Below are 14100 nucleotides of genomic sequence, written 5' to 3'. Positions count from 1 at the left end.
TATGCCAGCATCTCTGGGCCCATCAATGGGGCCTGATTAGAAAGGTGGAGGCCCGGAGAAATGGAGGTGCAGCTGCTGGCCAGACTGGGAGAGAAAGAGAGAGGCGAGTCCTGATCAAAAGCTGCCACAGAGGCAATGGTTGTATCTGCTTCTCTCTTCAGGCCTCTCTCTGGCCCTGATTTGCAGCTCCCTCAGTAGTCAGTTTTGGGGCATCGCGCCTGCAGCGAAAGCAGCAACCCAGTGCTGACTGCAGGACTGACTTCCAGTTAGATGAGCCTCCGTCGTTACTGGACGTTATGACCAAGAGTTTTTATATATTAGGATTATTATTATCTTAGGGTCATAGGCCAGCAGAGGATCCTGAAAGCCTGCTTACTTGTAATCTGATTTCTCCTACTGAGAACAAGGAGAACTTCATAACTTAAATTTTGTATTATTAGGATATAAAAACTTGAGATACTCCTTCTTGGGGGACAAGAGGTCAGAAAGAAGAAAAAAAGCAAGCCTCACAGGAATCGCAAAGACTGAAAATATTGACTATTCCAAGTCTCTAAAAAATTCTGTGATTTATCAGTCCCGGAGACTAAATTTTACATATGAAGTTGTCAAACAATGGTAAATAAATTCATAAAATAAAACAATCTGAAGTTGTCAGATTATTTAAATAAATTAGGGAGGAACCACTTTTGATTTTGCCTAAATTATATAATCATTGATTGTGGGATAAGGATAAAGACAGTCATGTTCCTAATGAAAAAGAAGAAGATCCAACTAATGGATATATTCCTAATCCCTTCATTACTGAGAGAAGTATCTGTCAATGGAGGAAGATAGCAGTGGAAAATAGTACTCTAACAAATAAGGTTTCAATAACTACCAAGAATATTCTACTCTAAGTGACTAATAAACTCTAAGAACTATAAAATAATACGGAGCCCAAATGCAATTTTTTTGAAGAGTTTACTTTTTCTTTCTTATTCTTTCTTAGGTGACACAACCAACTTTATTTAATAATTCATGAAGTGGCCGAAACTGGTTTGGCTCATGGATAGGGCATCGGTCTGCAGACTGAAGGCTCCCAGGTTCGATTCCAGTCAAGGGCATATACATTGGTTGTGGCACATTCCCAGTGGGGGGTGTGCAAGAGGCAGCTGGTTGATGTTCTCTCTTATCTATGTATCTAGTTTTCTATCCCTCTCCCTTCCTCTCTGTAAAAAAATCAATAAAATATAAAATAATAATAATAATAATAATAAATAAAGATAAATAAAAAAGATATAAATAAAAAATAATAATTCATGAAGTGGAAAATATCCTTTTACAGAACTGCCCAGAATTTTTAATAAAAATTAATCACTGTCCAAATCAGTAACAAGACAAATTCTAATTTATCAATTTTCTCACTAATAAGCTGGAGCCCTGAATATTGACAAAGAAAGTAAAATGAACACTCACCAATTTGTGAAGTAAATCGTCTTTCTTATTGCAATGAGAAGAAATCCAACTTTTGATGGTTTCAGCCACTTTTAACAGAATGCCTCGCTGAAGGAGAAGAATGACATTACATAGGATTATTAAACTAAAACCAGATAGTAGAAAAACTTCAAGTAATTACATCTAATGAATGTAATTATCAGGGTAAGGAAGAAAATCATCCAGGTTGCATGTTTTGTCAGTATTTCTCAGCCTCTTTGTTAATTCCCAAATTTACTTACACATCAAAATCACCTGGATTTGATTTTAGTTAGAAACATATCCTGAGCTCCCAAACTGAAGGTTCAGATTCAGTAAGTTTGAAATGAGACTTGAAAATGTGATTTTTTAATGAGCCACCAGAATCATCCTGATGTAGCCCATTTATCTTCAGTACACTATAAATTGTATCAAAATGATGATGGTATGTATTTCAGAGGAAAACCATAGGGTTCTCCAAAATCATTCCATAATACAAAGGCAGAAAGAAATTTCAATTTTAGAAAAACTGTCTCATTGAAATAAAAAGCATATTATTGAATCGCTCCCCAAATTCAATATACCTTAATAGTCCATTTCCTGAGCATGCCAGCAAATGGGAGTTTACATTCACTGAGGGATTACTATGTCTCAGGTACTGAAAAACAATCATGGGAAGGAAGATAAATACACATAACGGTTGTCAAGAACTTGATACAGAAGAGACAGTACAAATAATTACAACCCAATGTAAAGTGTGAAAAATGTGGGAAAGGAAGAGGCCAAGGGGAGCTAATACTGGAACTAAGCCCTAACAGATGAGTAGAAATGTAACAACAAAGGAGGTTAGAACACTCCAGGCAAGGAAACTGGATAATTACAGGAGAGCGCCATGGAAGAACATGCCATGGAGCTGGTGGCACAGTTTGAAACAGCTAGGGCCCAAGGGAAAAAGGGAATTGTAATAAAGTTAAAAAGGTTCACTGAGATGGGTTTGAAAGGACTTTGGTCTCATATGCCACATAGTTTAGATCTTATCCTATAGGGCCTATAGTATAGGCTGTGAGAAGCCAACTAAGGATTTGATGCAAGGAAGTGAAATAATAAAAATTAAAAAAAAAAAATCAGCATTTTGAAAAATAACTGGCAACAGTTCAGGGGCTGTACTGGCAGGGAATGACTATAGCCAAGAGCATGATTAGGAGAGCTAAATGATGACAAAGGCCTGCAAAAATGGTAATGATTAAGGTTAACAAAATGGTAACAAAATGGATAACAAAAATGGTAATGATTAAGGTTAGATTTTAGAGACATAAAAGCTGACTTCACATATCATTTTGTGACCAAATCAACTTGGGAGTGATGGGAAGTTGTAAGATAACCAGGAGGGTACAATTTGGAATTATAAAAAAAATTTTTTTTTTGTTTGTGGGGTGCTCAGGAAAACTGATTTAGATCTGTTGAATCTGAGTTTCATGGGGCACAGGTAGGTGGAAATGTCTAACAAAGGTCTGGAACTCAGCGAAGATGGAGAATAGATCATAAGTGGCCAATGAAGGCAAGAAAGTACAGGGGATCTCTCAGAGAAAACAGATCAAGCAGAGAAGAGGCCTGATTCTAAACTTCCACTGCAGATACAAAAAAAGGGGGTCCTCATGATTTTTGTCTGTCTGATTATGGCAGCCAAGATTGCATGGGGGAATATAGGGAAAAACATGGAGTCTTTGCAACTCAGAAATAACCTTGTAAACAATAAAGAGCCTATTTAATGTCAAAGAAAAATCTTAAATATGAATTTATAAGAGAAGTATTCTCCTACTGATTAATTTTTAAAAGCTTACTGGCTAAAATCAATTAAAGGCAAACTAGTGACTCTTAATAAAGTTAAAAAAAGGCAATAAATATTAAGGGCCATTTCATCATGAACTCATATTATACCAAAAAAGTTGCTTTCTAAAAAAATAAATAACTGATACTTTACTGTTTGAACAAAATTTTGAGGGGAATACCAAAAATATATCACTGAGAAGGAACTAAATTTCTAAAATTTAGTTGCCCAAAATTTAGAAAAACTCCATTTTAGAAAAATATAGCTCATACAGTAAGTGAAGACTAAAACTTTCTAGACATGTGGTAATTTTGAAAAACATATCTGGTATGCTTTTTACTGTTCCACAATTTTTGAATGAATGAATTTTTAAACCCTCATTTTATCCTATATATGAAAGCTAATATGCTAAGTGCCTCGTCATCTAGTTGTCCGTTTAACCAATCAAAGCGTAATACGCTAATGGTATGTTAAGGCCACTCAACCACTCGCTATGATGTACATTGACCACGAGGGGGGGGCAGATAGTTGACTGGCTGACCAGTCACTATGACGTGCACTGACTTCCATGGGGTAGACATTCCGACTGGTAGGTTAGCTTGATGCTGGGGTCCAGCTGATCAGGACTGAGCGAGATGGACCAAACATGCCATGGAACCTTCCTGTGGTCCCTCCCCAGCCATGCACCAGTGGGGTCCTTTGGCCTGGCCTGAACCCTCTCCCAATCCAGGCTAAGGGACACCCCCGCCCACAGCCCTGAGTCCACAAATTTTGTGCACTAGGTCTCTAGTTTATTTATAATCTAATAACATTTCTATATGTAAAAATACCTGTCATGAATGAAAGGACTGAAAACCTACAAGATACACACACACACACACACACGCACACGCACATACACACACACACACACACCCTGAACACACACAGGTCAATGCAAGTTAATCCCATGTCCCTTTCTTTGTCTTTTCTTGTCAAGTAATCCCAAATTAAAGTTTTAATCTATAATCTATTAGATATATCTGTAGGTTTTCCTTTAAAAACTCTTCCCAGGAACATCCATATTTGAAAGGAGCAATGAGCAGGAAGAGTTTAAGTACAGAGGACTAATAAACTGATTCTGAACCATGTGAGCTCTAACTCTAACTCCTACCCTTTCGTTGTTAGTAAAAAACAAAAAACAAAATAATAAACAATTTCTCTGGTATTTACTCTGCTATTGCAAATGAGCCGAGCTTGGTTACCTCACTTTTAGGGATTTTTCAAAGAAAAACAGGAGAAAAGACATCTATCACCCCAGAGTAAATGAGTAATTGAAAACTTTCAAAGCTACCTCCCAAAAATAATTGATCTTGTAATAAAACACTGATTAAACTAGAATGCTAAAAAAATTAGGTAACCTGGTTATATTTTTCTATTAAATTAGAATTCTTTGTATAAAAACAGAATAGTTTTTAAAAATAAAATAAAAGGTAATAAATGAATTTAGGTTAATGAATTTTATAAAAACACTAGAGGCCTAGTGCACAAAAATTTGTGCATTTAGAGGGTAGTAGGGGGAGAGGTCCCTCAGTGCAGCCTGCACCCTCTCACAGTCAAGGACCCCTCGGGAATGTCCGCCCTCTGGCTTAGGCCTGCTCTCCGTGCCTAAGCCAGCAGTTAGACATCCCTCTCGCAGTCTAGGAGCCCTCGCTCCTTACTGCTCCTTACAGCTCAGCTCACTGCTCCTTAGTGCTGCCTCTGAGGCCAAAGAGGCTACTGCCACAGCCGCTGTGCTTGCCTGGCTTCTGGCTGAGCAGCATTCCCCCTGTGGTAGCACACTGACTACCAGGGGGTAGCTCCTGCATTGAGTATATTCCCCCTGGTGGTCAGTGTACATCATAACAATTGTTCTGCTGTTTGGTCAATGTGCATATTATCCTTTTATTATACAGGATAATTTATGGAGATTCTTCTAGCATCTTAGCCTTATAATGTTGTACAGAAACTATGAGGTATCCTATCTAATAAAGGGGAATATGCTAATTGACCATCATGCTTTCACAAGATGGTGGTGCCCACAGTCAATAAAGAGGGAATATACTAATTGACTGCCACACTCTCACAAGATTGCGGCACTCATAGCCACAAGATGGCGGTGCCCAGTCCTCCCAGCTCTGCCTCATCCAGCCTCAGTCCCAGTCCCATCAGCCCCACCTCACCCAGCTGGAGTCCCCCAGTCCCCTCAGCCTCACAGGGGAGGGCAGCTGGGGACAATCATGCCAGCAGGGGAGCAGTTAGGCATCAATCAGGCTGGCAGGGGAACGGTTAGGGGCCAATCAGGCAGGCAGGTAGGCAGGCCAGTGGTTAGGAGCCAGCAACCCCAGATTGTGAGAGGGATGTCTGACTGCCAGTTTAGGCCTGAGGGGTCCCATATTGGAAAGGGTGCAGGCTGGGCTGAGGGACACCCACCCCCCCATGCATGAATGTTGTGCAGCTGGTCCCTAATGTATTATATAAAAATATGTAATATTGCAAACATAAAAAGCATTAGAAATTAAGGTAAGTATACTCACTCCATCACATATCCTTGAAACTGTTTATGAAATACCTTATCAATGTGTTTTCTTATAATTTGTGCTCTTAAAAAACACATTTAAAGAAAAAATAATTCCAGTTAATATAACAGCCCTAGTAGTTGGGTTCTCATTAATGTTTTAGTATTTTTCCAGTCCTCTCCAGATAACTTCATTATTTAAATAAATAATATATTTTGATCTTCAACCATATTCATTTCCACTTACTGTATAAATAACCCATGAGATAGTCTGAAACAGCAAGGATTCATGTTTATCTAAACAGGAAGTTTTGTACTACTGATGAAATAAAAATAAAGTCTTACCAGTGTGGGGGAGGACAAGGTGTTTTTTGTTTTTGTTTTTTTGTAAGGCAAAGAACAAAAGATTAAATCGTAGAGAAAAAGCATGCTTCCTTACTTTTGGCAGGGCTCTTGTAGGAGACCTTTGTTGTCCCTCTGCCACTGTGCATTTTTCTGCTTTTGGTGACAGAGAAGAACATGTTTCAAAGTCTGTGTGCCCCAGATCCTGTAAGTACTGGTAAAGTGGAGAATTCTGAAAGAGATATCAAATAAAACATATATCAAGATCATTATTATTTCAAGTTTTAGAGGCCAAATTCAATACCAAACATCACTATCATGACCAGTATGCCCAAATTCTTTAAGGTATAATCTATAAAGAAGTGAATTATGTCACAATACCATCTATACACATAAATAGGTAATATGCTAATTTGTTTGTTACGGTGTCCCAGTCTGTAGGTTGAGGACCGGGGTAGGGACTTCCACCCCCAGCACTAACGTTAAGCTGTCTGTGTGCGTCCCCGCCCAGTGCTGAAGTGAAGCTGCCTGACTGCATCCCTGGCTAGGGATGTGACACTGCCTGCATGCATCCTACCCAGTTCAGCACTGACATGACACTGCAGGGGGGTGGGGAAGAGATGGTGCTGGGCTTGACAGGGGACCTCAGGCCATGCTCCACGCCAGGGGGGGCTTGAAGGAGGTAGGGCCGGCTGGATCTGGGTCTCACCCAATAGGGGTGGAGCTGACCACGTTTGGATCTTCTGCGTTTTGAAGTGTGTGCAAGTGGTGGACGGAGACTTAACTCTCGGTCCCATGGCATGCCCCAAACTCTGACTGGAGGGAGATTTAATATACATTTTACTAATTTTCTTTCATCTCTGACACTTCTATTATAGAGAAAGGGCAAATAGCAATAATAAAATATTTCTTCTAATTAATTCCCTTTTAATGTGCACAAATTTTGTGCACTGGGCCTCTAGTTTAACATTAAAAACACACACCAACAAACAGTTTAACAGAGGGATCCAAAAAAGGGGAAAACTAAGTAAAACATATGGATATTTTTGAGTGAGTATCAACAAAGAAAAATTAATTTAGGAATATAAATAGATTTGTTAAGAAATTTCTTTGTCCAAATTTTTTTAATATTAGAGTAAACTGCTTCAAAATAGCCAATCCTGGCTATAGATAGTTCCTAAGAAGATTTATAGTGAAAAACAGTTATTACTTGAAGACAATAAGAATTAGGAAATGATAGTACAGTATTAATTATAATTATATCATACCATCATATTTACTGATCTAGTCAAGCACAAATATGTATTATTATACTATAAATAGCATACATAGTACCCAGCATGATAAAAAAAAAAAAAACCACTTAAAACTCCAAGAAAGTTAACTAAGGTGAGTTATGTCCAAGCATATGGTAAATGAGAGAGAGTGTAGTTAATAAAAGCATTAGAATATAGTGGTTAAAGACAGAAACTCTGGATCTGGACCATAAGTTCAAATTCCAATTCTTACTAGCTGGGTAACTATGGTAATTTATAATCTTTTCATGCTCCAGCTGTCTCAACTAAAGATAGGAGGAATAATATTACCTAGTTCATAAATATAAAGCACTTAAAACAGTACATGATACATAATAAGCATTCAATTTATACTTTAACTTTATATAGGTTATGTGAAAAGAGCACAGGTTTTGGAACAGATGGGGGAAAAAATCACCCCCCCTCCCACCAAACAGAAAGATCACCATCACTACTGGATGAAATTTATGAAACAACTCTTTCTAGGTAGAAAAAGCAAACTTTAATTTTAACTTAGTTTTCTCTGAAGTACAAAGTTAGTGATATGTTTAAAAATAAACCTTGATCCCCCCTTATATACATAAGAGGCTAATATGCAAAGTGTCCCCTTGGGAGTTCGACTGGAAGTTCGATTGCTTGCTATGACATACACTGACCACCAGGGGGTGGCGCAGAACGAAGGAAGGCTCCAGCTAGGCAGCTGGGGAAGGAAGGCCCCAGCCGGCAGTGGGAAAACCTTGATCAGCCTGGCAGCTGGCCAGACCTAGGGATCCTACCTGTGCATGAATTTCGTGCACCAGGCGTCTAGTATTAATATTTATATTTTAAAAAAACCTTACGTTAGGTGTCAGAGATACAAGAACAGCCATCACCAAAACAACAGCAACACAGCTGACACAAACTATGTGGCAAAAGCTTAACTAAGCATTTTACATGCATCATCTTAGATGAAGCTCACAATCTTCTGTAATAATAAAAGCATAATATGCTAATTAGACTAGATGACCTTCCGGATGAAGCTAGGACAAGTCCCGGGTGCCAGGGGGAAACCAGTGCTGACAGCTCGGGGAAGGAAGGCCTACTCTTGCACGAATTTTGTGTATGGGACCTCTAATAAGCTCTATAAGATGTATCATCATCACCATCATCTATTGTTATTCCCATTTCATAGTTGAAAAAAATTCACTCAGGTCTACCCCTGTATTTGGAATACAAAGTGTTCATTATTTCTCTTCTGCTTAGTCACCTAAAAAATAAAATCTATGATACAGATATTCTATTTTGCTATTTTGTGAGCTGTAACATAAACTGGAAAAGAAAAGGACAGTGAGGCCAATGCTGACACAGCATTATAATTTGAAAAAAAGAAGTTTGGACTCATCCCCACCTCCAAGACTCTTTCCAAAAAACAGTTAGCATTCAAGAATGTGCCTCACAAATTCAAGTGAGTCTTTAATTAGGACAGGAGTTAGCAAACTAAAACTGTTGGATCAGATTTATCCCCCCTTCTATGACTATTTTTATATGATTGGGAACAAGAAATGGTTTTTACATTTTTAAATAGTTGGAGAAAATATCAAAAGACTAATATTAATTTTGTGATACATGAAATTTAAAAGTTAAAATTTTTCATAAATAAAAGTTTTATTGGAATATAACCACACTTATTTATGTATTGTCTGTGGCTGCTTCTGCACTATAGCAGCAAAGCTGAGACACAGACCATATGGTCTGCAAAGCCTAAAATATTTACTATCTGTCCTGTTATAGAAAAAGTTTGATGACACTTGAATTAGTGTAATTCCACTTTGATCCATCTTATTTATTGTTCTTCCCTATGGAAGTTCATTTGAAGAAAGTTTTCTACTGCCTTAAAAACAATTTTTTTTAAAGTATATAAACTTTTCAAAAGGTCATCCAAATGAACTAGCATTCTTGTTCTTTCGCCACTCTGATGGTTCACAGTTTAGTTTGAAAACACAGATTGAGTAATTCAAGGCAATATTTGAAGATCTACTATGGGTGATCCAAACTGAGTATGAATGCTTAGCTGATGTGCAGAATATACAGTATTAATGAAAATAATGTAATTTTAATGAATTTTTTTTTTCCAAAATGGAGGGAAAGAAGGAATTAAGAAGAGTGTATTGCTTCACATTTTTGCAAATCTTAACTGTCTGGTTTAATAGGAGATAGCTGGATTCTTATATTTGCTTCTGCATTCAATCTGCTGCAATTTATTGTTTTGGATGAAGTATATAAAGAAAATCACACTTTAAACATATATAGTTGGAAAGGGAATAATGTTTTAAGTCCTTTCTGATAATCGTATTATCAAAGAATAGCCATATTGATGAGTTTTTCACACTCTGTACATGCACAAGAGAGTAAAAGTGAAAAAGGCAGATAACAGATAATGTCTTGGTATTAAAACCTGATTGCCCAGTATAAAATAACTTATTTTTAGTTTTCTTTTACAACAGCAAGGTGAGGCTCCCTATTGTAACAACCCTCATCCATATATTTGAAGGTTTGGGGCTCTTAGGCTTATAGACTAATACACAGACATTTCTATGTATCACATAGTGAGCATTATTATAGGTTGATGGCAGCTTTAGAAGGATTTTGTGTGTGTGCAGAGGGTAAGGCAGAGTAGGTGGTGATAGGTAATTTTCTCTTTTATAACTTTTCTCCCTTGGTTCAAGCACATTAGAACCACAAATGTTTCAGTTAAGCTGTTTCCTTGAAGAGAAATCATCAGCACTGAACTCAAAGTATAATTCTGTAGTATTGGAGAATGTTACTGCTGCCAAAGGAAATATGAGAAACCCCAGACACAGCATGTGGGAGCTTCTCCTCAGGAAATCCTTGTGGTTAACGATTCCTGTAAAATTCAGCTGACAGAAAACACACATCACAGTACCAGAAAAATTTTACTTAATGAATGATAGCCAAGAGTTTCTGGTTGTGCTGAGATTGTTCTGATGGTTGAAACATATTCTTGTAAGAAAAAATAAACAAAAATAGAGGAAAACCCCAACATTTTTGCTGAACAAGCAGTTCAAGGAAATGACTCATTTAAATCCTGGGCTTATACTTCTGCACCTCCTCTCCCATTAAACATAACAGACCCCATTCTAATGCAATGTTTATTTTCTGTGTGATTTATGGTGCATTCTGCAGTTATTGCTAGTTTGCCTTTAAGGAAGATTCCTGGCCAGCATGGCTCAGTGGTTGAGCATCAACCTATGAACCAGGAGGTCATGGTTCAATTCTCATGCAGGACTCAGATCGCAGGCTTGATCCTCAGAAAGGAGAGTGCAGGGGGGGAGGGGGGAACAGGAACAATTGTAATAATCTGAACAATAAAAATTTATTTAAAAAAAAAGAAAAAAAAGAAAAAAAGAAAGGAGAGTGCAGAGGCAGCAGATCTATGATTCTCTCTCATCATTGATGTTTCTGTCTCTCTTTCTATCTCTCTTCTCTGACATAAAAATAAATAAATAAATAAATAAATAAATAAATAAATAAAGCCCTAGCTGTTATGGCTCAGTGGATAGAACCTTGGCCTACAAACTGAAGGGTCCTGGGTTCGATTTGGTCAAGGGCACATACCTTGGTTGGAAGTTTGATCCTCAGCCCTTCCACTCTCTGTGTCCACCTCCCTTCCACTCTCTCTAAAAGTCAATGGAAAAATATCCTCAAGTGAGAAGTGAAAAAAAAGGAAGATTAACTAGTGTAGAAATAGAGGTGAAGGGTGAGGGTAAATACTTTTATTATTAGGCTTTCTTCTAAACTGCTTTAAACCCTCACAGATAGAACAAGTCGTAACCTTTCAGTTCTAGCCAAAAGAGAACAGGCCAAACATGAATTAGGTTGTCTATTTTATAATAGACATTACTTGAACATCTTCTTTGTGCAAGATAATATCTAGACACAGCGGAGAAAACATAACAGGTGAGGTTCTTGTTAAAAAGTTTCATTCTAGCCCTGACAGGTTTGGCTCAGTGGATAGAGCGTCGGCCTTCAGATTCAAGGGTTCCACGTTCAATTCTAATCAAAGGCATGTATCTTGGTTGTGGGCACATCCCCAGTAGGGAGTGTGCAGGAGGCAATTGATCAATGTTTCTAACTCTCTCTCTGTCTCCCTTCCTCTCTGTAAAAAAATCAATAAAATATTCTATGATACTTCTGATAAGACCATGGTATACTGGCTTTCAACAGTATCAAAGAAAATACCGAGTGGTCTGGTACTTTTCAGATAGGCCACTATGTTTTAGGAAAATCCTGTCTTAATCTCAGGGCTGTATATCCTTTTAGAAAAACAAATTGTAGTCTGTAACAACTACTGGCTAAGTTCTGATTCTATTCCTCACAAAGTACCTGATCAGTCTTCTAGATGCCAAGACTCAGTTCTAACAGCATTCCACTGGCTAGAAAAAAGAAAACTTAAATGACAATGTCCATTTATCACTAATCAGATATTTATTGAGCACCTATTATATGTCCGGCACCAGAGTTAATAGTAGTTTTCTGCCATTAACTTCTTTCTGGGGATGCTCAAGAAAAAGTTAACTTTTCCCCTAGTTATAAAAGAAAACTAAATTCAACTGCTCAGATTTTTTTAGTTTTATTTTTGAGTTAAAAATGCAAACAGGATAGTCCTAGCTGGTTTGGCTCAGTGGATGGAGTGTCAGCCTGGGGACTAAAGGGTCCCAGGTTGATTCCAGTCAAGGGCACATGTCTGGGTTGCAGGCTCAATCCCCAATAGGGAGTGTGAAGGAGGCAGCGATCAATGATTCTCTCTCATCATTGATGCTTCTATCTCTCTCTCCCTTTCCCTTCTTCTCTGAAATCAATAAAAAATTTTTTTAAAAATGCAAACAGTACAAAAAGATATAAAATGTGAAATCACTTTCTTTATCTTACCTCTGACCCCTACTCACTCTCTCCAAATATAATAAACATCCTTTAGTTTGTGAATAGCTTCCCCACCCCCAATTTAGTACCCATTTATGATTGAAAGTGGTTGGCAAGATGATTCCTGCATTTCTGGTTTGAACAATTAGGTATATTTAATAAAATATATTATATTCACTAAAATATAAAATAATGGCAGAGCAACAAATCTGAAGAGGAAAGTGATGAGTTAAAGGTACCTGTGAGATATTCAAATGTGAATAACTTGGACCGAAAGTATCTGGACCTAAAGATTCTGGAGATCTGCCTAGTTTGAATATATATAGAGTTTTAGCAAATAGGTATGGTGACAAATCAATATGGTAGTATACAGCTATGGAAATCGGGAGTAGATGAGCTCAGTTAGAGATAATACATAGTGTGAGAAGACGAGAGTGCCCTAAGAGAGATCAGTATTTTGGAAGAGTGGTGAAAAGCTGGGAAATAATAAGAGTAACAGTAAAAATAGTTAACATTTGTTGAGTTGCTTATATGCTTAGGCATTAGTTAAGCATGTTTTATAATACCCAATTTACTCCTAACAACAAACTGATTGATATTCAAAATATGAATACCACTATTCATATTTTAGAAAGAAATTGAGGCATACGAAGGTTAAATAACTTGTCCAATGTTACACAGAAGAATGTGAAGCCAACTGGTCCGAGTCCAAAGCCCACACCCTTAACCAAAACACAAAACTGCATCTTTGAGGAAAAAGAATATCAGAAGGAACAACCAAGTCTTCTCTCTCAAGTTCATCTTGCTGTTTTAAGATGTAGGTTATTATTCAGGTGTGGTGAGGCCAACAGATTAGGAGACAACTGCCACTGAAAAAATAGTTTGTTACACTCATAGATTCTCAGAAGCGGGCAGGCCATGCTGGAGGGGAGGGCACTATGGACAACACCAGGTTGTCCTCATCTCAAATACCCCCCTTTCACTGGTGCCTTTAGTCCCTTCAGTGTAGAAACACAAATCTTGAATTCCCTCTCCCCCTCCTCCACCTCGCCCATGAATATATTTTGAATAGTGGCAACTCCTCCAAACCTTCATAGAACTGGTATTCTTTTTTTTTTTTTTAAATATATATTTTTATTGATTTTTTACAGAGAGTAAGAGAGAGGGATAGAGAGTTAGAAACATCGACGAGAGAGAATCATCGATCAGCTGCCTCCTGCACACCCCCTACTGGGGATGTGCCCACAACCAAGGTACATGCCCTTGACCGGAATCAAACCTGGGACCTTTCAGTCCACAGGCAGACGCTCTATCCACTGAGCCAAACCGGTTTTGGCTGAACTAGTATTCTTATGATCTACAGGCTCCATGATTTTTCTGTTGACTCATTCTTAAGATAGTTCTATATTTACAATATTAGACTAGGGTTAACAAAGTAACAATTGGGAATAATTCAGATAGAAAACAGAGGGAAATTTTCAGATATAAAATGCAAAGAAGAAGAATAATCAAAAGGCAGATCAATTTAGAAATCTAGTTACCAACGGTGAAAGAGCCATATAGCAGGCATTAATATGAACAAGATCACAAACAAAATATAGCAAGTATTCATTCCAGTGATGCAGTTTCCCACAGGCTATGGGGTTCATAAGTAGTGGGCATCTGGAAATGGCTCTTGACCTGCTTCCCCCTCTGCAGCAGAGTTTACCTCTGGTTTAGAGATGCCA

At 37.8% G+C, this 14100-nt stretch overlaps 1 protein-coding gene across 4 annotated transcripts in view; it reads right to left on the bottom strand.

The window, feature by feature from the left end:
• VEZT (vezatin, adherens junctions transmembrane protein) overlaps positions 1–14100 on the bottom strand; it is a 55744-nt gene that overhangs the window by 26600 nt on the left and 15044 nt on the right. For 3 of the 4 annotated variants that reach the window (XM_084878473.1, XM_084878471.1, XM_084878472.1), the window contains exons 2-3: positions 6256–6390; positions 1456–1542 (exon numbers count right to left, since the gene is read on the bottom strand). In XM_084878473.1, the coding sequence (XP_084734599.1) occupies positions 1456–1542; positions 6256–6390 (222 nt within the window). The remainder of the gene's footprint in view (positions 1–1455; positions 1543–6255; positions 6391–14100) is intronic. The other variant, XM_084878474.1, reaches the window with a different exon arrangement.

The sequence above is a fragment of the Pipistrellus hanaki genome (genome assembly GCF_964339955.1).
Source record: "Pipistrellus hanaki genome assembly, chromosome: 3".
Lineage (NCBI taxonomy): Eukaryota > Metazoa > Chordata > Mammalia > Chiroptera > Vespertilionidae > Pipistrellus > Pipistrellus hanaki.
This window is presented reverse-complemented; position numbering and strand designations above follow the sequence as displayed.